Raw genomic sequence first — 27,500 nt, forward strand, 5'->3', positions numbered from 1 at the left:
CGTTTCATCATTATCCCATCTTTGTATGGAACTTCTGTAATTTCTCTTATGCCATTATTTCTCACTATATTATGCCATCTGAGTCCTAATATTCTTCTTAAAGCTTTATTCACAAATTGGCAAAACCTTTTAGATATAGTTTCATTGTCATACCATGATTCATGTATGTACAGTACTGTATAGCAATACAGATTGTATGCAATTTAAGGGTTTTGATTCCCAAATCTTATTCAGCCTGCCTGTGGTTTGATTTATGCTTTTTAGTCTCACCAAATTTGAAATCGAGCGAATGTCAAGAGTGTGTGTTCTAAACACTTGAGTGATTCAGCCTCATTACTCCTTCTCCATCTAATGTTGAAATTTCATCCCTTTGTGCACACACTTTCCTTAATACTTTGATTCTCTTTGATTTATTTTTATTCTCGTCTTTAGATATACAGTGCATTCAGTTAAACAAATTTGTAAATCTGTGTTGTTTGGCTGATCAAAACATCATCTTCATATTCTAAGTCTGATAAGACTGTTGTTATTGCAATCTAAACCTTTGTCATCAAGGACTACGTTTTCATTACAAAATCTTTGAGAAGGGAAAACAACATAGGTGAAATATCTTTTCATCAGAGCACCCCATTATTTACTGCAAATTGATTTGACCAGACCCTGTCATTATTTACTTTGCATCTACTCTATTATGGAAGGTGCAAAACCTTCCACACTGTTGGTGTGGACATTGTAATCGTCAGAAGCCATTAGAAGGGAATTTTTAAGTTCCATATACTGCTACTAAGTGTCTGAACACAAACACAAATATTTGATCTGTGCAGCTCTTGAATTTTCTAAAACAAACTTGTGTATCTGTAAGGTCTCTCACCAGCCTATTGACAGTAAACATACTGAATATTTTCAATTACAACTTGCAAGTGCAATGCCTCTACAGTTACCACACTCACTGAGGTCATCTTTCTTTTGTACCTTTGTTACTTTTTTTGATATGACTCCCAGTTCCCTGTAATGGTACCTTGTTTTATCATTCCATATTCTGCAAAACAGTCTAGTTATTATATGAAGTGTCATTTCAATTTCAGCTAAAATCATCTCTGCACTGATTCCATCATAACCTTGCATTTTGTTCATGAGACTTACCTGCCAGATATATATATAGCTGTATTCTCCGAAGGTCCGACAGAATTTCAAATTTCGCGGCACACGCAGTGGCCGGTCAGGTGGTTAGTACCCATTCCCGCCGCTGGGAGGCGGGTATCAGGAACCATTCCCATTTTCTATTCAGATTTTCTCTGTCGCCGGACTGTCAACACCTGTTGTCAGTTCCTCCGCCTTTTGGATTTCGAAATTTGTTGTCACTTAAGTATTTTGGTTGTTTTTTGGTATTAAACTGGATCTGTGACTTGGCATACGCTCTTTGTGGACCGTTTTTGATTTTGCTTTTTGACTTTTCTTATAATTAAGATGTCTTACCTCTAGCTATCGAGTCTGTAGCTTGGGTGAATGTAAGGTGAGGCTATCGAAGACTTTGATAGTTCCTCACTCTTTATGTATATATGTAAGGGTGTTCAATGCTCTATGATAATCGGTAATGAATGTGTGGGATTGTCTGAGGGTGAGTGGAAGAAATATGAAGCCTATATGCTTAAATTGGAGCGTGATAGGCTGAGGAAATCTTCCTCTAGAGTGCATCCTTAGTTGGACAGTCTGGTTTTCTCCGACTAGTAACCCTGTAATAAATTTATTACTAACCCTGTAGTTTGTTGCTGCAGAAGGTAATTCCCTGGCTCGTGTGGAGTCAATCGTGCTCTTGAAACTAAAGTGAATGCAATTCAAACGCATAGTGTTAGTGCTAGTGCCCCTAGTGTTGTGGAGGGGCGTCAGATCGGCCCTATAATGCCTCTAGGCCTGGACCTCTGTCGAACTCCCAGGACCAGGGAGGGGGCATGTCGAAGCCGCATGAGGGTTACGGGGCTTCCCACCGATCTGGCGCCCTTCGGCAGGTCCTGATGACGCTACCCAGGCTGCCAGGGATCGTGCTCAGGCACGCATCCTGAAGGATTGCTTCTCGTCCTCCGACACGTCCTCCCCGCCTCGGGGTTGGAGCTCGGTTGGACTCTCGCCCTCTTAAGAGAAGCTTAGAGGAGAGGACGCTTCACGCCCTCTTCCTCTAGACGTTTGTACTCTCCCCAAAGTTGCGTGGATATTCCTCTGCAGAAGAGAATAAAGTGTTTTTCGAATGATCACTCTACTCGACCCCCTGTCGCTAAGGCAAGGGCTAGAGCTTCTTCCCCTGTGGAAGGAAGTATACGATCTCTCGCCCCCTTTCCTCTCTCTCAGGTTCAGCCCTTCTCCCGAGAGAGTGGCTTCTCCAACGCGTAAGATTTTTGTTGGGTTTGCAACAACAGCTGGATGCTCTCATGAACCTTTCAAGATTCGTATCTGCCTGTTAAGAGGTACAGTCTTTCACCTTCGCCTCCCGCTCGGAACGATACAGAGCGTCTGTCGTCTAGAGAGAGTGTTTAGTGGCTTCCATTCGTCTTCCCGAGTTGAGGTGTTGGCCTTTTCTCTTGTCTCGCGCCAGGAGCGCGTCTTGCTCTTCGTGCGCTTCTCACGCTTCACGCTCCTCACCTTGGCGCTTTCGCCAGGCCAGCCATGACGCGCGCGCCACGCTGTGACTCTCTTCTAGTACTTGCCACGGAGCCTCTCGCGCGCCACGCCATGACGCCCGCGCTCGCGCCGCGATAGCTTCAAGTCTTGTGTTGACACCGCTCCAGTTGTTCATCATGTCGCACAACTACCCGCTTCAACATCTGATGTCCTTCTTAATTTAGCCAGTACTTGCTTCGGCAGTACATATACCAATTGGAACGATACAGAGAAGATTAGCATGGCTCTTGCGCAAGGATGACACGCTAATCGTGAAGCGCCCACATTTTTTATGTTTACTATATCGTACTCTAGTTGACGACTTCTTCGTCGCGGTAGTTCCCGCCACGTCGTCGAATCGAACTACTTTCACCACTCACTCAAGACCCTCCAGCTGCGGAAGAACATCCTCTTTCGTCACAGCCTTTGTATGAAGAGAAACTTCTTTCGTCTTCTTCTTCCTCTGATTATCAGACTCTGGCTTTTTCTTAAGGATCTGTTTCCTGAGACTTTTCAACCATCGCTCCTCTCTCTCCACCTTCGCAGTTGTCTTTGTCTTAAGGAGCGTTTGAAAAAAATCGGAAATAAAATTTTCTGGGATATTTTATATATGGCATCATACATATCCTGACTATCTTCTCAGAAAGTTTTATTTAAAAGTTCGCCACAGTTAGAAGTTATAAACAAAACAGTAACCTATCATAGTCAAATTACATTTTTCATATAATGTAATGATATTGTCAGTATATCGGTGGTAATTTCCTTTTAGCTATGAAATAATATCTAATGCGATCTATGGCAACCCTGTGGACATAGTACGCATCAGCGAAAGACAGGAATGCCGCAGGGCAGTCACTCAGTCAGTGGCAGTCAGTCAGTAGCAGCTCAGAGCTTGACTAAGTAAAACGTCGCGCTGGCCAACCTCAGCCGTGTTTTGACACTCGCTTCATTTAGCTTCATTTAGCGAAGTTATATTACTTTGCAGGTCTATTTTTTGTCTTTTCATTATGTCATAAAAACATCAAACTGTGTAACGGCAAGCAAATAAATACACAGAGAAGCAAAAAATATCGTTTTTCTCAAAACCTAAGTTATCGACATTCAAACTGCATCTCCTTCATAACGCTTGCACCGATCTCAGATACAAAAAGTAAACGAAAGCTAAATGTTTGCATAACAAAGGGGCTTCCATGGGAAGCAACACGAGACCCGCACCACGAGAAAGAGTTTTTTTTTCCCGAAGGAATGTCACTTCCAAGAGGTAGCAAGTGACTCCCTTCATCTCCAGACTCCCTTTGCAACCAGGCTTCATTTTGCACAAGCCTGGAAAGAGTGAGGGGCAGACGTTTGGTCCCTCCTACTGTTAGAGAGGTTACTTGATTCCCTTCCTGTCTCCTCTTTTGTTTTTGTTTCCCAACTGCCTTCCTGTCAAACAGAAAATTGTTTGACCTGCTCGAACAGATGTTCGAGCGGAGAGCAGTGGAACAGATATTGGACTCGGTGTTCCCGGGATTTTACTACAGATTGTTTCTAGTCCCGAAACTTTCAGTAGGCTGAGACCCGTCTTGGGCGTCAACAGGTCGAACAACTTGGTCCGGAAGGAAAAGTTCAAGATGGAGACCTCGCAGTCAATACTAGAGCCCTTCATCCCGGGGATTGGATGGTATCTTTGGATCTCCAAGATACTTATCTTCACGCCCCAATTCATCCACGTTCGGTGAAGTATCTCAGGTTGTCTTGGGGACTAGGACGTACCAGTTCAGGGCTCTCTGCTTTGGACTCTGCTAACGGCCATACCACGTTGAAAACACCGCTTCTCGTCCGATCAGCGAAGTTAAGCAACGTTGGGTCTGGTCAGTAGGCTACGTGGATGGTTGACCGCCTGGGAACACCAGATGCTGTTGGCGTCACATTTTGCTCCGAGGGTGTTTACACGTCTCATGAAAAACGTTGCGATGCAGTTGCATCTGTCGCACGTCAGGATCTCACTCTACTTGGACGACTGGTTGATTCGAGCGTCCGCCGGCGAAGGTATCTGGAGGACCTTCAGTTGACTCTGCAACTCGTGAAGTCCCTGGGACTTCTGGTCTGTGGAGAAGTCGCAGCTGATCCCCTCACTGTCCATTGTGTCTGGGAATTCAGATCTATTCAGCGGCTTTTATAGCGTCTCCGTCGCAAGAACGGCAACTTCTATGTACGAAAAAGTTTCGGCCTTCTTGGAAAAGGAAACATGCTAGGTGAAGGAAGGAATGAGTCTGCTGGGGACCATTTCCTCGCTGGAGAAGTTTGTTTTCTGGGAGTCTGCATCTCAGGCCTCTTCAGTTCTTTTTGTTGGAGAACTGACAAAGCAAGGAAGTCTTGAAAGAGGAATTGAGAATTCTTCCTTATATAAAGAGGATCTGTGGTGGTGGCTCGATCCAACGGAATTGCAGAAAGGATCTCCTCAAGCTTCTGGAACCCCAACCTAGTGTTGTTTTTTCCGACGGGTCGTCAACAGGTTGGGGGGCAACACTAGAGGGAGAGAAAGTGTTAGGAACCTGGAGAGGAACAGGTGTCCTGGCACATCGACTTCAAAAGATTTGGCGGCTATCTTTTAGCTCGCCAATTCTTGAGGTCCAAGTTTGCAATCGTGTAGTTCTAGCAAACTCGGACAATACTTGTTCCCTGTTCTGCCTTGCAAGAGAGATTATTCTTTGAGCCTATGCTGCAACATTTCGATTCTCACAAGTTTTGTGGCAGAGGTCGAAAATGTTCAAGCAGACCTGCTCTGTTGGCGCCATCAACTCCTGCCGAAGGAATGGACCCTTCATCAGGAGGTTTGCCAAGATTTTTGGAAATTTTGGGGTCGCCATCTTGTGGATATTTTCACGACCTCAAGAACAGCGAGGCTCCTCTGTAAAGCTCATCTGTACTCGACCCTGGGGCAGTTGCGATAGTTGCTCTTCCCTGGGATTGGACGGGAATAGATGTTTACGCCTTTTCCCCGTTCTAAATTCTGGGAGAAGTCATACGCAAGTTCAGCGGCCTCACAAGGGACGAGGATGACTCTCATCCCCATGTTTTGGCCTTGAACCACTGGTTCTCGGAGTTTCTCTTCTGGTTGGTAGACGTTCGAGGACCCTTCCTATGAGAGCAGACCTGCACATACAAACCCACTTCACGAGATATCTTTGAATCTCCCCGCTCTGAACCTGACTGCTTTCAGACTATCGAAACTTGGTCAGAGCGAAGGGGTTTTTCTGGCCAGGTGGCACGGGCCATCGCTAGAGCCAGAAGTTCTTCATCTAAAGGATATATCTAGCGAAGTGAGCAACCTTCAAAGGTTGGTGTAGAAAGAAGGGCTTTTCCTCTTCCTCTATCATTGTGAGCCAGGTTGCGGATTTTCTCCTTTACTTAAGAGAAAAACTCGATATAGCAGTTCCGACTATCAAGTGTTATCGGAGCATGCTTTCGATTGTATTCAGACACAGAGGATTAGCTTTGTCTGACAATAAGGACCTCCACGATCTTACGAGCTCTTTCAAGACGTCCAAGGTTCCTCAGCTGATTTCCCCTGCTTGGACGTAATGCTCAAGTTTTTGATGTTTAGTCCTTTTGAGCCTCTCCACTCTGCATCTCTTAAGGATGTTACTCGAAAACGGCATTCCTCGCGGCGAAGAGAGTGAGAGAAGTTCGAGGCCGTCATGTGGGCTTCAAGGAACACAATGCTGTCTATTCTTTAAGCCCTAAGTTCTTGGCTAAGAATGATAGGTCTTCTAACCCTTGGCCTAGACACTTTGAAATTAAAGGTTTAGCAGACCTTATTGGACAGGAACCTGAGGGAGTTCTATGTCCAGTTAGAGCTCTCAAGTACTACCTTAAAAGAACACAGGACACTCGTGGTCCATTGGATGTTTTATGGTGTTCTGTGAGGCAACCAGTTAAACCTATGTCGAAGAATGCACTGGCATTCTTCATTAGGGACGCGTCATTAAGGACGCACACTCTAGTTGTGACGACTCAACTTCAAGTTGTTGAGAGTTAACGCTCACGAGGTGAGGGCAGTTGCTACCTCCATGGCGTTCAAGAAAAATATGGTACTCAGTGACATTTTAGTGCCACATTTTGGTGAGAAGTCAATTCGGTGTTTGCCTCACACTCTTGGCAAGATGTTTAGGTAGCATACTGAAATTGCTTTTCGCTGGGACCATACATTGCTGCTTCAGCAACCTTGGGGACAAGGGGTAACTCTGATCCTATCCCTTTTTAATTGTGTTTTTGTGGTTGTTGGGTCGACTACTGGAGGCAGTCTTCCCAATCCTTTGCAAACTAACGCTTTAGGTGTTGGTTAGGTGGTTAGTAATGCTCTTTTGTCCTCTTTGTATGGGCTATGATCTAGTCACATTGTGGTCACGCTCCCGTTGACAGATCATCTAGAAGTCGCCAGCTATATAGGTCACTACCTCGCTGGGGTCTCTAGTAAAGCAGAAGCAGACTAGAGTGACAGTAACCACTCAGTCAGCTACGCTATCAGATAAGGAACCAAAATAATTTTACCAATAATTGGTTTTTTCCTATTTCTTGGCTGTCTCTACCCCCTCCAAAGGTGGTATTCAGCTATATATATATCTGGCAGGTAAGTCTCATGAACAAAATGATATTTTAATGATAAAATAAAGTTTGTTCATACTTACCTGGCAGATATATATATTTATATTGCCCTCCTCCTCCCCTCAGGAGACAGTGGCGTTAGAAAATCTGAATAGAAAATGGGAATGGTTCCTGATACCGCCTCCCAGCATGGAATGGGTACTAACCACCTGACCGGCCACTGCGTGTGCCATGAAATTTGAAATTCTGTCGGACCTTCGGAGAATACAGCTATATATATATCTGCCAGGTAAGTATGAACAAACTTTATTTTATCATTAAAATATCATTTTCCTTCTCCTGAGGTTCTTTATTATTGATTCTATATCAGAAACTGTGAATTCATCCGTAAGGACATTTCAGGTCGTCTTCAGCCCCTGGTATATCTGTTAGTTTATCCCTCCTCATATCTTATTCATGAAATAACATAAATGTTCCACCTAGCATTATTTTTCTTCTTCTTCAGATATTATTATTGATATATTTTAAGAAGTAACAGGTCACAGAAAAATGTGAGAGGTAAGGTAAATTAAGAACATTACCATAAGAATAAAGTAACAAAAACATTAAAGCCATTAACAGTGCATTTAGACCTGGACTTATGACCGGATAGTAGTTTAAAATTATATGTGTGTGTGTTTGTGTAAAAAACTGCTGGAAAGAAGAGAATTGAAGACTAGGTACCAAGCGCTTTTGTGTAATATGTACATCTTTGAGGTACAGTGTAAAATAAAATTAATCATGAAAAGGAAACATTATGAAACAAAGATTTAAACCATAATGGCTTTAATCTTTATTTTATGAAGTTTTCATATCTGTGAAGTTTTTTCAGTTTTATTTTGTACCTCCAAGATGTGTATGGCTTTAATTTCTGTTTTGTGAAGTTTTGTTCTTTTATGACATTTTTTTCATTTTACTTTGTGCCCTGAAGATGTGTATGTAATATATACTGTAAAGTGCTTGGCACCTAGTCTTTTATTTTCTCATTTCCATTGGTTTTCTATATACTGAATATGTCACATGCAGTTTTGTGACCTATTAGTGGTACGTGTACTAATGAATGAAGTTTAACTTGATTTTTATTCTTTAACCATTATAGTGTGTAGGTAAAAATGATAGTTGATATGAACGTGGAATTTTAAAATGAACTCTTGCATTTCCAGGTTGAGCTTGGTATTCTTCAGCAAGCATACACATCTCTTGTGAGTCAGATGAAAGCCATCTTTAATAAAAGATTGTGGTACATAATGTTAGAACAGTTCTTGATGAAGTATGTATGGTCAGGAGCTGGAATGGTAATGGTGGCCATTCCTCTCCTAACCTCGACTAAGAATGAAGGTAAGTTATTTGATGTCAATGAGATTTATTCCATTTTTCCTAGAATTAGTTTTGTGTTATTAAATGGGAAATTATTATAACATCAAAGTAACAAAGATTATTACAATTGCAGTATATTTAAAGAAATATTGTCTATGTACTGGGAGGGGAAAATGAGATTTATAAAAAAAAAATATTTAGTGGACTGAAAGAATATTTAGATGAATATTATTCAAGAGTAGTATTGATGAAAGATTTTACATTTGATTGTAGGATGTCCCTCATGAAGCATATGGCATTTATATCAAGATGCATTCATAAGAAGTACACTTTATATAGTTTATCTACATATTTTGAATGTATTGTGTATAATTTTAATTTTCTCTCCAACAGCTGAAGAATCAGATGGTGGTGTATCTGACCGAACACAGTATTTTACAACTGCCAAAAACATGCTTGCATCTGGTGCTGATGCTGTAGAACGTCTTATGACATCATATAAGGTATGGCATTATAGTATTATATTATTATTAATGCTATATTGTAATTTTCCATTTTGTAAGTCAAAGCCTATGTGAAAATGAAGAGAAGTTATCCTGTTTATCATACATTTGAAGCATGGGCAATAATCAAGCTTGTGAACCATAGGAAGACCAGATGAAATAATGATCTGAGCATGTTTTCTTTTCCTAACACAAAAGCACTACTTTCATGATTATTCACAATTCCAAACCAGTTAACCTCTCATTACCTAATTAATTTAAACCACTTGGTCTGAATTACTTCTATTGTTAACTGATGCGAGGGTGAAAGTTTTCCCAAAAGAACATGCAATAATTTTTTGTCATCCCATGTTAATGGGCAGCTGGAAGGATCTTGAAACAAGCGAGTAATATTCACCTGTTGAGATGCAATTATTGAGTAATTTTCATCACTTAAAGCAAAGTGATGAGAAATGGAGAAAAGTTGTGAGAGGTATAATTTTTTTAATTAATTTTTTTGGCACTTTTATTGGAACCATTTTGGGGCCTTTTGCTGAGTTGTTGACATTGTGGCAAGCACACGAAAAGTGAAGTTGGGTTATGGACATTTACACACATAATCAGTACCGTAGTCCTGGCCCCCCAACTCCCAATTTGGTTAAGACCAGGGGCCATTAGGCTGTGTTGATTGCTGTACAGTGTATCTGTGGAGCTGCAGGTACATAGCATGTCTACAGATACTACTCCACTTGTCAGGTAGAAAGATTGCAGTGACGGCCATTTGGAGACGGTGAATACTGGTTATAAGCTTTTAGTAATTCTGGCTAAGTAGTTTTGCAAAATATAAAACAGTGATATTAGATTTAAACATATAAAGACAGTATATAAAAAACTCTCTTATAGATTCTAAATGATTGCATATTAGATGTTATGTTTGTTCTGGAGTATTGTGCAGCTTGACAAAGCACTATTAATAACTTGGGATTAGCAAGGTCACTTGAATGTCAGTTCTTGTAGTTATATATTATTGTCAAATTATCTGTGGTTCCTATTTTTTTTTAGGTACTATAAATTTCAAGTAAAATATTTATAGACACATGTTCTTCAGAAAGAGGCATTCATCTCAGAAATTATCAAATATATTCTACCAAATTATTACAGTTTTTTCATGGTAATCATAATGAAAATAAATCATGTGATTTTTCTTGAATACTAAAGTCTTTTGCCTGAAACTTCATACTTTTAGATAAGTGTTACGTTGAACTTTTAATTGGTATGGAGCTTGAGATTAGTCCCATATCTGTCAGGCATTTAGCATTATGCTTCATTACTGTATAGTTACTGTATTGTGTGAGTTAGACTCTGTGAATTGACCCCTCCCAAAGTTGCTCTTCCCTTAGATTTCAATGCTTTCTTTCTTTGAAGTTTTTAATCATGAGGGTATTTGTATATTTTGTAGATACTGTATAGATACTGTACAGCCTGCCGGATTACTGAGTCATTCTGTATATTTGTAATTGCAGGAAATAGTTGAATTAGCAGGATATACTGCAAGGGTGGGTAACATGCTACAAGTGTTTGAAGATGTACAAAGAGGTCATTACCAGAGACCATCAATAATGACAGAAAATAATGATGCTGTGAGATCAGGATATAGCAGTAACTGCAATGTAGTATTCCGCAATGGCATGCCCCTCATTAATGGTGAGTTTGGGTTTACTTCTCCTTTAAGATTGTATACTTTAAATACTTTACCCATTGTGTAATAGTGCAAAATGAGAAGCCCACTGCTTTACAAAAGCCTCCATTGGTTAATGATAATTGGCAATGTGTTATGATGGGTAAAACATTTCACCTTGGAGAAATCTTCTGCCCTGTTTGTCTAATAGTACTGTGCCCTGCACTGCTATTCTTTAGTTCAGTGCCCTGGGAAATCAAAGTGTATGTATGAATGCCATTTTCACTATTATTCATCCACTTCATTAATTCGTCTTTCTAAAGCAGGCTCTTTATAGTCCCCAGAGCCTCAGGAGGCTGGCAATCAATTACTGACCTCAGCCCTCCAAATCATTATCTTCAGTTAATGCCTTTTTCGATGGACACCATACCTTTAGTCCATTGCTCCATCAGAAAATATGTACAACTTTGTAAATTCCTGATTTAAAGTCCCCATTCACAAGTTACAATGTATGCCTGCAGGTATTCACACACATCCCAGTGCCAGTTACCATGAGTGTTCACAGGCGAGGCATCTGCGCTGGCTAGCATTGACAGCCTTGGCTCCAGCTCTTCACAGACACTTTCGATGTCTCTTCAGCCTATGCCAGCATCTGGGCCTGGTTTTCACCTGGGACAAATCAGGCCTACATCCATCTAAGAAAGGGCTTTATCTGGGGATGGTTCTTTACATATCAGTACTGTAGCATTAGTCAGTCTGATCATGGACAGGATTCGGAGGTTTGTTCCTTGGAGGATTTAGTTCTGCAGAATTGTTTTCAACTGAGACCCCTGCAGATGGAGTTAAACATTAATTGGTTGGCTGACATTGAGACATCTTGAAGATTACCCAGTGATTGTGTCTCCTGAAGTTCTAGTAGATATCAGTGGGAAGATTCAGAAATCATTCTGGTTGTTGCTAGTGCCACCATCTCTCAAGCTACTCCTGTTTACAGATACCTCAAAAGAGGGCTGGGCCAATGATCTCTTTGATTTAGCTATATCAGCAAGATGGTCCTCATAAGAAGGAAGTAGCCTTATTCATATCCTAAAACATGAAGGCAGCTTATGTCTGGCAAAACCCTGAGTGTAGTGTCAGGCTACTCCACCATAGTGGTATATGTATGTGACAGGGGAGACAAATCTCCATCCATGTGTTGTCTGGCAGTGGACATCTTTCTCTTAAAAATAAAATATGTCAATGATTCCTATGTTTGTCAAAGGGTAGTGTAAAATTTCGTGCAGACTCAGTACATTTAATCTTTAGTCACAGTCATGCTAAGGGAGATGCTGATTGTGTCTTGCAAGGGATAATGGGAAGCAGTCGTCTGCCTAGGTGTAGTTCAGTACTTCCAGACCAAGCAACTTGGGGAATAGTTGCCTTCAATGTTCCTTGGGACAATCTGGAAGCCCATGCTTCTCTTGTTTTTTTCTTCTTTCTTTTTTTCCCTTATCTAACTATTCCTGGACAAGCTGCAGTAGTTAGTCAATACACTAATGGTTTTGATATCTTGAGTCTGATAGTGGATCATCCCAGGGTGCTGCCTTTTAGGGCAAAACCATCCCAGCTGCATTTTAAAACTTCCAGCAAATCGTAGGCCACCATGGATTTCACATGTGGAGGATTGTCTTGCAAAGCAACAGATGACTGTATCAGGCCAAGTAGTGACTGTTCTTTGGTCAGTACAGTAAAATGGGTACTAATCTATTCAAACCCACTATTCCATGAGTACCAGCTTTCTTGCTCTTTTTCTGCATGTCTATTCTGCATGTCTAGAGAGCGGTATAAGTCCACTATTAAAGCTTATAAATTGGCCTTAGCTCAGGTGATTGAGAACAGAGATATTGACCTGGACAGCTCAAATGAGTTATGTTGTACCAACATTGTGAGAGTGAAACCCCACCGTGAAGTCTAAAGCTTCTATTTTGGGATTTTTCACTAGTTTCAAGGCACTTTTTCATGAAGCATGTGAACCCTTGGAGCAGTTTTCCTCTCAAGGGCTTTTTTTCTTCTGCAAGTTAAGTGAGTTACATGCTCTTTCAAGCAAGTTTGCACATATAAAAAACTCAGACTATAGCTTGTTTTACATAACAAAAAACATAATGGAGGCACACATGACTTCTTATCCACAAACCTTTCCAACCTTTGTTATCCTTTCTTTTCCAGTACAGCTAGGAAGTAAGGGAGATCTTGCCCTTTTTGTGGTTGTGATTGCATCTCTCAGTTTCCTGTGTCGTACATTTTGTTCCCCTGTGTGGTTTCCAGCAACTGACTTGCATCGTAAATTATTAGACTAAAACCTTTATATTGTATAGTAAATTTCTTTTTCTTGATCTTGATACAGTATCAATTCATTCACTGTTGTACAATCAGCTCATTGTACATAATTCTGATTATCCTGTGTATTCAGATTTCCTAAGACCATATCATCTTCCATGTATTATTAGATATGTAGATAATTCTAAGACTTGCATTTTTCTGAGATTCATTACTACACAGTTTTCTAGAAATTGTATTCCTGTTATGACCAAATTGTGGATTGATCTTTGTAATCCTCTAGTAGTTGAATAGTTGTAACCTCAGAAGTGCAAATTTGGTATAAATACTGTTTCTTGAGCTGGTTGACATGAGTCTAAGCTTGTGGATTATTTGTTGTTTTACTGTGTTACATATGTATTTGTTGATATTTGCGTCTCTTTGTTATATCTCTTTCATAGTTTATTCATTACTTTGCAAGTTCCTTTTCTGTACTGGATTGCTTTCCCTGTTAGGGGCCTTGGGCTAGTAGCAGTCTGCTTTTTTAACTATAGTTGCAGCTTTTTTTTTTTAATGGTATGCCCAGTCAGAACCTAAGGCATTATCCTAAGAGGAATAAATCTTTAGAGATGGGGTTCGCTTCTCTTTTTATCCCTAAGTATGATCAAATTTAGTCAGTGAAAGTACTGTACTATTCAGTTTTGGGTTAGGTAATTTTAAAGGCTTGTTTTTTCAATTCCAAGTCATACATTCACAGTGAAGTTAGTGGTCATGAAATCAGGGCTGTTCCTTATTAATTGGTTTCAGATCAGATATAGATGTTAAATCAATTTAAACATGGCATCCTGGAAGAGATTTGACCCATAAGTCATTTGAGTTATCTTCTATTGACCCTATATTAGTCACTCTTAGATTCTATTAGATCTGAAAGAGATAGGTGGGTGTCAGATTCATCTTTGTCATCCTTGTAACCCATATCTTTTTTCAGTAGGTGTTACTCTCTGGGGGTATTTGCTGTATATCTCATTAGCTTGGTAAGTGTCACATCTATCTTTTGCTTTGATCTCACAGAAATTATACAACCCATAGGTGTACTAATAAGGTGCCAGTGGATGTTATCACCCCAAATTAGCTACTGAAATCCCCTGGGTACTACAGTACAGTATTCTCTTTCACTCTGTGGTATTATTAGCTCCAGTAACCATAGTCATTGAGATCTTCAAGACAATGAATCCTTTCCACTTAATAGCGATTCATGCTATTTGGATTTGTGCTGGAGCAAACAATTTTTTATAACCATATTACAGTAATTTTTTCATGTATAGACCCATTGCTTTACATGAAACACCCACTTCACTTTTACTTATTGGAGGTGGTACGGACTTCACAGAAAGTGATCATTATTTGGGATGAATTTTACCTTCTGTTAAAGATAGTTACTTAGATATCTTTGTGTTGGCTGGTGCATTTGGCATTCAAAATAAAAAGGAAATTGCTTGGGTGACCTGATTGCCTATCTAGTTCACCTATTCTCCAGGTGTACTTCAAATATTGTAGTTCTTGTCAGAATTTTTTTGCTGTAGGCCAGGACAGTGGTTGGTGATTTGCTGGTTGCTGTTAGCCATTTTTAAAATTTTTTTTTACAGTATTGTGACTATTTTTTTTTTTGTTTGTTTGCTCGGGATGTCGTAGACTGGCAGTGGGAGCAAAAACATCAGGTTTTCAGAAATGTTTACTGTTTTAACAGATTGTATTCTATAGAATTAAATACTGTATTCTATAGTGTGATAGGTATAGTTTGCGCTGGTTGTAGGTGTCAGGAGTCTGATTTCAACTAGGTGTGAAGAGTGTAGGGAATGATTGGATGAATTTATAATAAGCTCCTTAAATCTACTGTATAGAAAGAGAGAGTCAGATAATTGAGGAAGCAATGAATTAAATTGGGATAGACCTTTCACTTCGTCACCAGCTCCTTCATCTTGTAATTATCCTCCTCTGTCCCCAACTCTCATCTCCTTCTCTGTCTAGACCTGATTCAACATCTGCTCTACCTTCTGCTTCCCCTTCTGTTCAGGAAAAGTATATTTTAAAATTAGGTGGGATGTTAGTTTTATTCTAAAAAGCTGCCTAAGGTTTGACTTAATTCTGGTTTTGAGTAACCAATCCTTGTTTCCTCATAGTGTGTACTTTTTTCATGGTCTCCTTTAAGAGGAAAGTTGTCAGTGGCCTCGTCTGTCTGTAGCCTGAGCCTAAGACTGTCCTGTGACAGTTTGAAGACTCTGCCAACAGGGAACCAGGTTGGTTCTTGGACTAGGTTGCTCTGTGCCCTGTGACACCTGCCTCTCATCTGTCTTGTTCAGTTGCCAAAAGACCCTTTCAGAAAGCATAAATCATTGCACCAGTTATCGATGTTGCCTTCATCAGACTGATGGTAGTGAGGTTAGCTTAGCCATAGCTCTTAATTTATGACAAAATAGTAATATAATGGTATGTTAAGAATTTTCCTATTATTTGTTCCAGTCCTAATGATATTGTGCAATTTGTTGCCAAAACTTTTTCATCACTGTCTGTATCTCAGTCTCATTCTATTCCTTCCATTCCTTTTCTCAATCTATATCATATACCTGTATTGTCCTTACTTACTGCTATTAATGGTTCTTCTTCCACCACCTCTAATATTCTTATTATGGCCTCTGCTTTGTTAGCAGGCCCCTCAATTTAATTTGAATGAGATGCCATTTTAGTAGTTTTCTGTTATTGACTTTCAGTCTTGTTAAAGTGGCTATGATTGAGGCTGTCATGTCAACTATTGCAGGCCCACTTCTTCCTCTCCTCCCAACCGCCCTCCCAGCCATGCACTACAAGTGGTGTTATGTCAGCATTTTGTTTATTGTCTGTTGGTGCTTCAAGTGCGACACAACAAGAGGGTACCCTTCCTATGTTCAGTGGTGTTAAGTCATTGCCTTCTCAGCCGTTTCTTGGTGCATCATGTAAGGTGTATCTTGAGGGTACACTTCATGTGCTTAAGAGTGTTATTTCTTTGATTTCTCTGCTTCCTCACAATGCTTTAGGGAATTGATCCCAAATAATTCAAATTTCACAATTAAGTTTATTATTTGGATACTTACCTACTGTTAAAGTATGACCAACCCAGCCTCCCCACAACTTAATGGGTTGCCAAGAAGAATTCTGATGAGAACTAAAGCAATATAAACACACCTAGTGGAGGACAGGTGAATGAGATAGTCATCTGGGTCAGCAAAGCCATCTTCTTTGTTTTACTTTGAATGCTGACTGCACTTGCCAGTAAAAAGATGTAGATATCTTTAACAATAGGTTAAGTATCCAAATAATGAATATTAATCAATAAATTTACATTTTTCTCCTTAGAGGACCTGAAAAAATATGATTGTGTACTCAGACAGGTAGAAAGGGGGACATTTCTTCCTCTGTGGAATGGGTAGAGATTGCCACTGATTTTAGATAAGGCTATCATAAAGTAATGGGTTGTTTATGGAAAATTAATTTTGTTTTAAAAAATGTTATAATTTATTTTGTTAACATTACTACTAGGTTACTGATAATGTAGAACATAGATACAGTAATTGTATTCTTCTATATTTAGGTCATGTTACTGAGAGTGTTGATGGAACCATAATTGTGGAAGATGTGCCAATTGTAACACCGAATTGCGATGTTGTTGTTCCGTCCCTCACCATTACTGTCCATCCACAAATGCACCTTCTTATTACTGGTAAGAAATTGGTTTTCAGTACATTTTTAGGTTTAATCTGAAAATGTAATTTTTTAAATAAGCATGCTTAAGATTAGTGAATGAGCTATTGCTTTGTATCTTATATTATCGGTTACAATTATTTCCATGTGCATTTATGTATTTATATACAGTAAACCCCCCGCATTCGCGTTCTCATGGTTCGCGGACTCACGCATTCGCGGGTTTCTCTGTGGAACATATCTAGCCATCATTCACGGAAAATTCACCCATTCGCGGTATTTTTCACTGAGTATTCACTAATTACTGTATTTTCATATAATTTTCATGAATAAATGCACTTTTTGTGATAAAACTATTAAAATACTCGGGTATAAGCATTTTTACAGGGTTTTTCTTGGTTTAAGCTATCAAAATGGGCAGTTCTAAGTGTTTTTAGAGAGGTTTTAAGCATTCGCAGATTTGACCTATTCGCGGGGGGGTGTGGGACGCATCCCCCGCAAATACGGGGGTTCAGTGTATGTATGTATGTATAACTGAATCGCGAAAATATGGAACATGATGAATATATAAATAAATAATATATATATATTATTCTTTTTATGCTTTAAAACATCTACTTTTAGTAAATTTCTTTTTATATAAGTAACTTACCAAATAATTACATAGCTATAGTTTCTACTTTACCCAGCAGCTCAAAATCGAAATTCGTGATAGTGCATTTTTGTTTTGGGTGTAGGTATACTTCCCCGCCCACTATCAGGGAAGAATAGGTACAGTGCAGCTAAAGAGCTCAATTTGTTTCTGCCGGCTAATGACTGAACACCAGTTATTAGCAGCTTTGATTTGTTTTCGCCGTATGGTCGGAGGTCGTCTTTGGTGAAGTACTCTTTGCTTTTGGTAGCTCAGCTATTTAGCTTACCTAGAATCCTGGATTATATCGTCGATTGTGACTTGCCTAATTGGACTTTTGACCTATTATGTCTGACTAGTTTGTCTAGCATTAGGTATTGCAGCAAAGGCTGCAAAATTAAACTCACTCCTGCAAAATATAACTTACATTACAGTATGTAGTTCTTGTAGGGAGCAAATTGCTCTCCTGAGCTTAATTGGCAAGCATGGTTGATGGATGCCATGCTGCAGGACTTGTCGAACGTCGACTTTTACGCCTTCCCTCCCTTCAGCATGGTGAGGGAAGTGTTGAAAAAGCTCAATGCACACAACAACTTACCAATGACCTTAGTCGCTCCTTTTTGGCCACACAAGGAGTGGTTCCCCAGTCTGCTAGGCCTTTTGATGGACTTCCCAAGGCTACTTCCACAGAAGAGAAATCTTCTCAAACTGCCGCACTTTCTCTGATTCCATCAAGGGTTATCCACTCTTGCTCTGACATGCTTCAGACTGTCAGGAGCTTGTCAGAGTGAAAGGATTTTCAAGGAAGGCTGCAGAGGCTATTGCTAAGTGTAGGCGACAATCTTCTCTTGCAGTCTACCAAGCCAAGTGGGCAGTTTTTAGGAAGTGGTGCGGAGAGCAAAATATCTTCTCTTCTCAAACATCTGTAGCCCAAATCACAGATCTTCTATAACATCTTAGAACCACGAAAGGACTCACAACATCTACCATGAAGGGTTACAGAGCGGTGTTGAGTTCAGTATTTAAACATAGAGGAGTAGACGTGTCCTCAAACCAAGATATGAGCGATTTAATAAAACATTTTAATACTAGTAAACAAGCAAAGCCCTCAGGAGTTGCTTGGAACTTGGACGTGGTCCTTAAATGGCTGGCAGGACCGCCGTTTGAACCTTTGGATTCGTTGTCACTTTGGAATCTGAAGAAGAATACCTTATTTTTGATGGCACTGGCTGCAGCCAAGAGAGCCAGTAAGCTTCATGCCATTGATAAAAGGGTAGTTTTCTCACAAGGCAATGTTGTATACTCACTGATTTTGGAGTTTTTGGCCAAGAATGAAGATCCGACTAACCTTTGGCCCCTGCTCTCTTTTCAATCAAGAGCCTTCCGAACAAGAGAAAGTCCTCTGTCCTGTAAGAGCCTTGAGAGTATACCTTGAAAGAACCAAAAACCTTAGAGGTTCGGCCTCGAATCTTTGGTGTTCTGTGAAAGACCCTAGCTGTCCTTTGTCCATGAATGCATTATCATTCTTTTTAAGATCCGTGATTTTGGAAGCACATTCGGGAGTTCAAGATGATTTACTGCCTTATGTAAAGTAAAGGCTCATGAAATAAGAGCCATGGCGACATCTTTGGCTTTCAAACGCAATATGTCTCTCTTCAAATTTGCAAGCAACATTTTGGAGGTGCAAGTCACTGTTTGCCATGTTTTACTTGCGGGACATTGAAACAGTGTACGAAAAATGCAGTATTTTAGGTCCGTTCTTCGCAGCTGGCATGGTATTGGGGGATGAAGGTTAAGAGGAACGCCCTTTTTTTCCTCTACCCACTCTCCTTGAATAATGATAGTTGTACTTCTTGGGAAGTCTGGTGAACACTTGAGTCCCGAGTGTCACCGATTTTATGGTTTTGGTTAAAATTTTCATGGTGGTGTAGGTTGATTTTATCTGGTCTTTGTTGTTCTATCATACTGCGCCCAGGGCAAGGGCATATCCACATATTATTTATGTGAACCTTTTGGATTGTAAGCTTTGGCAACTTGCGATTAACCTCCTACATTGCAAAGCACCCACTCCAGTAAAGGTGACCCTTGGCTCTACCGCCACGCCGCTACAGGTTGAGAGGAGCTACGACTAGAGACAGTACCCGTCTGCCATTGCTCCCTCACCAGATAAGGTTACAATAAGCATTTCAAGATGCTAGCTAACTTTTTATTCCAAATTCTTCTCCATATCAGTGTTTTTTGGGGTAGTATATGTCCATTCATCCCACCTCCAATCAATGTGGGATTCAGCTATGTAATTATTTGGTAAGTTACTTATATAAAAATGACTTTTTTATAATAAAATAAAGTTTTATATATACTTACCAAATAATTACATGATCAGAGCCCTCCCTCCTCCCCTCTCATGGACATAGAGCATAAACGAATTGAGCTCTTTAGCTACGTTGTACCTATTCTTCCCAGAAAGTGGGTGGGGCAGTATACCTACACCCAAAACAAAAGAGCACTACCGCGAATTTTGAACTTTGAGCAGCCATGTAAAGTAGAAACTATAGCTATGTAATTATTTGGTAAGTATATATAAAACTTTATTTTCTTATAAAAAGTCATATTTGTTTTGACAAGTAGGAGAAAGATTGAAGTTATTAATAATGTTTGAATTGCACCTAAGTAATGTTAAAATATTCACTGTATTAACATTGATCACTAGTGCTACATTGTCTGATGTTAAAACTAAAGTGTAGGACAGTACTGTATGTGCTTTTTAATGCAATGAAGCTTGGTAATCTAAAGTGAATATTAATGCGTTGCGGCTTCATTTTAAAATGAGTATTGAATTATTTGAAGTGAATACAGCTAGTCTGATTTTTAAGAAAATTAAGTTTAATATCTGCAATGTGAGATGATTTAGTCATAAGCCTGGTTTATATAGGATAATTTAATAGTTTCTGTACCATATTCTACCACACTTTACAAATTATTTGTACTTAACCCCACTACATTGTGTACGGTATAATACAGTTTACCATAACAGTTGACCCAAATGTGTGTGTCCCCATAGGGGGAGTAGTATCAGTGCACCCCATGCAGTGTACAGGCAATCCCTGGTTAACGGTGGGCTCGGTGAACAGCGATCTGGTTTTATGGGGCTTGTCTAGTGACGAAAATCAGCAATTTTCGGCACTGAAAATCACCAATTTCCGCTTATCGGCGCCGAAACATACCTAACAGAGGCGCCGATAACAGAAAATCGGCGCTTTTTGGCACCGATAACCCCGAAAATCGCAGAAAAAGCGCCGATTTTCGGTTATCGGCGATTTTCAGTTACCATCACACCTTCAGAAACAGAACCCTGCTGATAACTGGGGACTGCCTGTACTGTAGGCATACTTAAAGTTCTTTGCAGGGTCCCTTCGACCCCTAGCTTGCAACCCTTTTATTCCTTGTATTGTACTTCTGTTCATATTCTTTTTCTTCCTTCTTACTGCCCAGCCTCTCCTAACAATTGTTTCTTAGTGCAACTGCCAGGTTTTTCTCCTGTTACACATTTAAATCCTTTTAACTCTCAATTTCCCTTTCACCTCTGAATGACCTCATAGGTCCCAGTGCTTGGCATTTGGCCTGAATTGAAATTCCATTCCATTCCACCCCCAGTGTGAGTATCCTGTGAATAATATTGATGAAGTCTCCCTCACAACAGAGTACCTTCTGTTTTCTCTTGTATCACCAAGCTCCTAAAGGTGGCTTCCTTGGCCTGAATAGTAATGAACAAGGTTTTCTTTATGGTGTACTTGGGTTGTTGGGGGAGAGGTTGTAATTAGAAAGCTTCTTCCAACAAGGAAACCCACCAGATAGATTTGGGAGAATTTAATTTTATGTGAATCTTTATTAGTACAGTATCACCATTTATCAACATATACAGTTTACCATGTTGTAGTAAGTCAGACATTTCTGTTTTGTCAATTTTATTATCTACCATTTCATATTGTAATTTCAATTATTGTATACTTAGCATTCATGAAAGAAAGATTCCAAGCACTCAACGAAATCTTTTGTATGCTTTTAAAATCAAGGATTTGTCATCTATCTTCTATCAGTTTTATTAAAGTTGACCAGTTAATATGTACAGATGCACTATATATACAGTAATCGTACAGCACTACTGTAGCGTGTATAGTTGGATGTAAAATACATAGTTTAAGATTTTATCTTATTTTCATAGTCATATATTATAATTCCAGTTTTGATGTCTTTATTCACAAAAGTGCCTGTAGATGATTTACTGGAATTTTTAGAGAAAGAATTAGAAAGTTAATGATATTCCTTTAACTGTAGCAAACCTCACAAATCTTATAAGGTTATGTATCAAAGATAGTAAATTTTGTTTCAACGGGGAATTTTTTGTACAGAAGTTCAGTATGGCTATGGGTAACCCTTTATCTCCTGTCCTTAGCAATATTTACATGGAATTTTTTGAGACAAAATTCTTACCAAGAATTTAGCCCTGAAAATTTATATGGTTTAGGTATGTGGATGACATTTTCTGTATCTGGCCAATTCACGAAAATCTCCAGGAATTTCCCGTTAAGCTAAATAATTTAGTCTCTTCTATAAAAATTTACCGTAGAGGAAGAAAGAAATTGTAATTTGAATTTTCTTGATGCAACTGTCCATAGACATGATAGAAATTTCACCTTTTCAGTCTTTCGAAAATCAACTAACGTTGCCTCTTTTGTTCACTATTATTCCAATCACCATCAAAATGTTAAATTCTCTGTCTTTTCTGGAATGTTCTTAAGGGCTTTATGTGTTTGTAGCCCGCAGTTCATTGATGCTGAGATCAAAACTATTAAATTTATATGCTGAGATCAAAACTATTAAATTTATGGTATTGCTTTGAAACTTAAATACCCAAGGACCTTTGTAGATGTAGCATGGAAAAGAGCCAGGAAAACATTTTATTTTACTAATAACAAACTTGAATTCAGCAAGCATAATATTCTCAAATTACCATATGATGAAAGGTTTTTACAAATTCCTAGGATTTTAAAGCTTTTCAACACAAATATTGTTTTCAGTAATTTTAATGTCAAGAGTTTAGTAATAAAAAAGTGTGATAAAATATATTGTGGACAAACTGGAAAATCACTTTTACAACGAATCAAACAACACCAGTATTCTGTGAGAACTGGCCAAATATTGAATACATGATTTGTACATATGAGAGATTTAGATCATCCTATTAACTGGAGAAAAGCAAGATCTTTAGTCCTGTGCAAAGACACAGTTAAAAGGAATATCATTGAATCTTGTTTTATCAAGTCAAATAATGAAAGTGTTGTAAATTTAAGTCTTGTTTTGTTTAAACTTGATGCCTTCATAATTAAAAAAGTTGTTGATAAATATATGCAAAATTAATATTCATTTTTATACATGTTCCTGCAATGTGAATGGGTAAGATTCCGTTTCTCTTATGGTTAAGGATATATATGGATTTAGTTTGTGACCGCGTGATCCCGGATTTGCCGTGGATTAACCTTTTGTTTTTTACCCCCTGGCAATTAACCATCTGGTATTCAAGGTTATACATGTTTTTGGATTTTGTAAGCCTAAACTTCCATATCTGTTTGGTCTATGGTTCCAGTTTGTGACAGCTTGATCCTGGATTATCTTTCTGTTTATTACCCTTTGACAACTGACCATCTGGTATTCTTGTTCTTTTTGTTTACTTTGCAACCTTCTTTGTATCTCTGTCTCATTTGTGCCCAGACAATGCGTTAATAAACGTGAAAGCACTTAGTTCTGAATTCTGCCTGTCATCTTCCTGTGGGATTCTTACACACTGAAGTCACATGCATCTACTGTGATATTTTGAGCATATGTATATATGTAAAATATATATATATATATATATATATATATATATATATATATATATATATATATATATATATATATATATATATATATATATATATATTATATATATATATATATATATATATATATATATATATATTATATATATATATATATATATATATATATATATATATATTATATATATATATATATATATATTATATATATATATATATATATATATATATATATATATTATATATATATATATATATATATTTATATATATATATATATATATATATATATATATATATATATATATATATATATATATATATATATATATATATATATATATATATATATATATATATATTATATATATATATATATATATATATATATATATATATATATATATATATATATATATATTATATATATATATATATATATATTATATATAATCAGCTACAAACGTCCCTTTTTATCCAGTGGCTCTGCCACTGAAATATATTTTCATATATGTTACATCAAGGGGAATTTTATTGATAATAAGTCACCGTCCGTGAAAGTCGAGACCAGTGACAGACGAGTTGAATCAGGACTACAGTGGCCTTTTAACGACATTTTCACATAGAAAGGTATAAGTGAATAACATCATCATACCAACTCACCCGTCGAACTCAGGTGTTTTGCGTTTGGAAGACGATATCCACCACCTCTGCCATATTGACCGTGTAGTGCGTTTTCGCCGCGTTGCCATATTATGACTATTTATCACATCACCGTGATTCATATACAATCGAAAGAGAAGTTTCTTTTTAATATCAATTGCTCTAAATGAAATAATATATTTTCATGTATGTTACGAAGGAATTTTTAGTTGATAATAAGTCCACCGTCCGTTAAGTCGAACCAGCGACGGACAAGGAATCAGGACTACAGTGGCCGGCACTTCGATTGATGGCCACAGAGGGTATAAGTGAATAACATCTCCCATCAACTCACCCGTCGAACTCAGGTGTTTTGCGTTTGGAGGCGATATCCACCCACCTCTGCCATGTTGACCGTGTAGTGCGTTTTGGCAGAGGTGGTGGATATCGTCCAAACGCAAAACATGGAGTTCGTAACGGGTGAGTTGATGGGAGATGTTATTCTTATACCTCTTTTGTGGCCGATCTGCGTTAGTCGTTTAGTCCTGATTCCTCGTTTCGCTGGTTCGACCCCAGGGGACGGTGGACTTATTATCAACTAAAAATTCCCCTTTGTAACATATATGAAAATATATTATTTCCGAGGTAGATTAATTGATATTAAAGGACATTTGTAGCTTTCGATTGTATGTGAATCACGGTGATGTGATAAATAGTCATAATATGGCTACGCGATAAACGCACTACACGGTCAACATGGCAGAGGTGGGTGGATATCCACTCCCAAACGCGAAAACACCTGAGTTCGACGGGTGAGTTGATGGGAGATGTTATTCACTTATACCTCTCTTGTGGCCGACCGCGAAGTGGCCACTGTAGTCCTGATTCCTCGTCCGTCGCTGGTTCGACCTCACGGACGTGTGGACTTATTATCAACTAAAAATCCCCCTTCGTAACATATATGAAAATATATTAAGGTAGAGCTAATTGATATTAAAGGATTGTAGTTTGATTGTATATGAATCACTGTGATGTGATAAATAGTCATATATATATATATATATATATATATATATATATATATATATATATATATATATATATATATATATATATTATATATATATTATATGTATATGTATATATGTATATGTATATATATATTTTTTCCAACCCCAGATGGAAAGACCTTAGGATTAACTTGTCTGTGACATCCGATTTTCAATGTCCTCCTGACAGGTTCATATTGTTGGTTTGATTGATAATAGCAGATTCCAGCATGTTTCTTTTGTATGGGCAGCTACTTTTGAAAACCAGCTCTCCCCATTCCAATTTATGGTATAGCCTTTATCCCTAATATTTACGAAAATCCCTGAACTCTCTGAAGCATATCTGACTGACCTTTTATGCTCTGTTAATCTTGCGAGATGGATCTACCTCTCTCCCCAACATAAATCTCATTACAGTTGCTGTGTGGTATCTTGTAAACTCCAGCATCTGCTCCTTTTTTATATAAGTTTACGTTAATGAGTGAATTCCCAATGAATTTGGGATAATGGAAAATAAGTGGATTATTAGATTTGAGGTATTTTGTAGCTTTTTTGATGTTCTTGTCGTAAGGAAACTTTATTTTGTCGTTAAAATCTATTTGTCCGTTGTTTGTGGGACTTATGTAGTATATTCTATATCATTTGTTAATAGTCTTCTCAATAATGTATGGTGGGTAGAGCAGTTGCATTAGATGTTGATGGATTGTATCTAATTCTTTTTCTAGGTACCCACTTGAACATATCCTAAGCCCTCTGAGAAATAGATTGCAGCCAATCATGGTCTTTATGGAGACGTCGTGGAAGCTTAGGAAATTAATATAAGCAGACTTCTTATATGCTGTGAAGGTGCATCTGTTCTGTTTCTGTTCTAGGAAAGGCAATTTTCCGTCTTGTTCCCATTCTGTTTTAAATTTTGTGGTCGGAACTAGCGAATATAGTTTATTAAAAATTCCATTGAAATCTCCCTAGCTATTGTTTCAGAATGTAAAAATATCATCTGTGTATCAAAGCCAGATCATATTGCAGGGTGTGATAGATTTCCATTTCAAAGTATTCCATGTACAGGTTCGCTAGAAGAGGGGACAAAAGGCTGCCCATGTTACAGCCAAACTTTTGTTTGTAAGAATTACCATTAAAAGAGAAAACATTGTTAGTTACATAGAAGTTAATTAGTTCTAGTGTTTGGTAGTTACACAAAAGTTAATTAGTTTTAGTGTTTTGTCAATGCCAAGAGGAAAATGTTCTTCAAACAGTTGTAACTTCCTATTTAGAAAAGACAACACGTCAGCGATCGGGACTTTGGTAAATAATGATTCTATGTCTAGGCTGAGCATTTTGATGGTATTCAAAGGGATGTTTAAGCTGTAAATTTTTTTTTTTATAAAATTCTCTACATACTTTATGTGGGAGGATGAGAAGGCTCCTAAGAAAGGTGATAACAGGTCTGCAAGCCATTTTGATAATTTACACATGAAAGAGTCCCTACTGGATATTATGGGGTGTAGAGGAATTCTCTCTTTGTGTTTTTGGGAGGCCATAACAACAGGGGAGAGAACAGTTGATTATCTTGAATGATTCTAGGAAGTCTGTATCCTTCTTATTAACCCGTATGGTTTTGACTGATTTATTAAATGTGGCAGCAATATTTGTTGTGGAATCGTTTGTTAATTTTTTCATAGGTTTCATCTTTTAAAAGTTCTTGAGCTTTATTAATGTACATCTCCTTATCTAAAAGAACTATCTTCCCATCTTTATCAGATTTTGTGTTGATGATATCCTCCTTTCCCATATCCTTATTAACACTTTTTGGAACCTTTTTGGGAGTGAATTTTTGTTATTTTTCTCCAAGACATTTAGCAAAATACCTTTGAGACACACATCTTTTTTATCATAGTTGTTTCTTGCAAAGTTTTTGTCGAACACAACCAAGAAGTTAAGATTACTCTCGGGACCTGGTTTTAGAGTGAATGATACACCAAGATTTAATACCTTCTGTTCTTCTGCGGTAAGGGGATAATTAGAGAGGTTCAGCACATTACATGTATTAGGTAAGCCAAGATTATTCCATACACTATTCCTAAGGAGTCTTTTTGATTTGTTGTGCAGATATATGGAGTGGGACTCACTGTTTTCAGTAGTACCTGATAGCACACAAAAGGAAAGATATCTGTACATACTATCATCCTGGCATAGGAGGTGAAGCGATGTGGCTGACTCACTTATTTTTCTTCTCATCACATAGATGTCTTGTGTGTGGCATGTATTCTATCTTGGAGGAATGAGCGGATGGAATTTGGAAATGGGTCTGAAGTCGAGATGTTAACAATAATTGTACATTTCCCCCTGTAAATAGCAGTATCAGAATCTTCCACCATTTATTTATTTATTCACTATTTTCATTCTTTAGAAGAGTATTACTGTGAATTTTGTCTCTGACTCTTTAACTCGTTAATCTAGATTCTTTGTGTATATGTGGGGGATTTCGATACAGACCTCCAGTCTAGTGAAAGC

At 38.2% G+C, this 27,500-nt stretch overlaps 1 protein-coding gene, 1 non-coding gene and 1 pseudogene across 2 annotated transcripts in view; all 3 read left to right on the forward strand.

Annotated features, from left to right (window-relative positions):
* LOC136833866 (ATP-binding cassette sub-family D member 2-like) overlaps window positions 1-27,500 on the forward strand; it is a 55,776-nt gene that overhangs the window by 19,907 nt on the left and 8,369 nt on the right. Inside the window, 4 exon segments of the mRNA XM_067096168.1 lie at window positions 8,445-8,619; window positions 8,992-9,101; window positions 10,604-10,784; window positions 16,679-16,807. Coding sequence (XP_066952269.1) covers window positions 8,445-8,619; window positions 8,992-9,101; window positions 10,604-10,784; window positions 16,679-16,807 — 595 coding nt within the window.
* Window positions 2,841-2,944, forward strand: LOC136834014 (U6 spliceosomal RNA). Its single transcript, XR_010851648.1, has one exon. It is a non-coding gene; the product is annotated as a U6 spliceosomal RNA (small nuclear RNA).
* On the forward strand, window positions 4,436-4,559 carry LOC136834001 (5S ribosomal RNA; annotated as a pseudogene).

The sequence above is a fragment of the Macrobrachium rosenbergii genome, chromosome 52, assembly GCF_040412425.1.
Source record: "Macrobrachium rosenbergii isolate ZJJX-2024 chromosome 52, ASM4041242v1, whole genome shotgun sequence".
NCBI lineage: Eukaryota > Metazoa > Arthropoda > Malacostraca > Decapoda > Palaemonidae > Macrobrachium > Macrobrachium rosenbergii.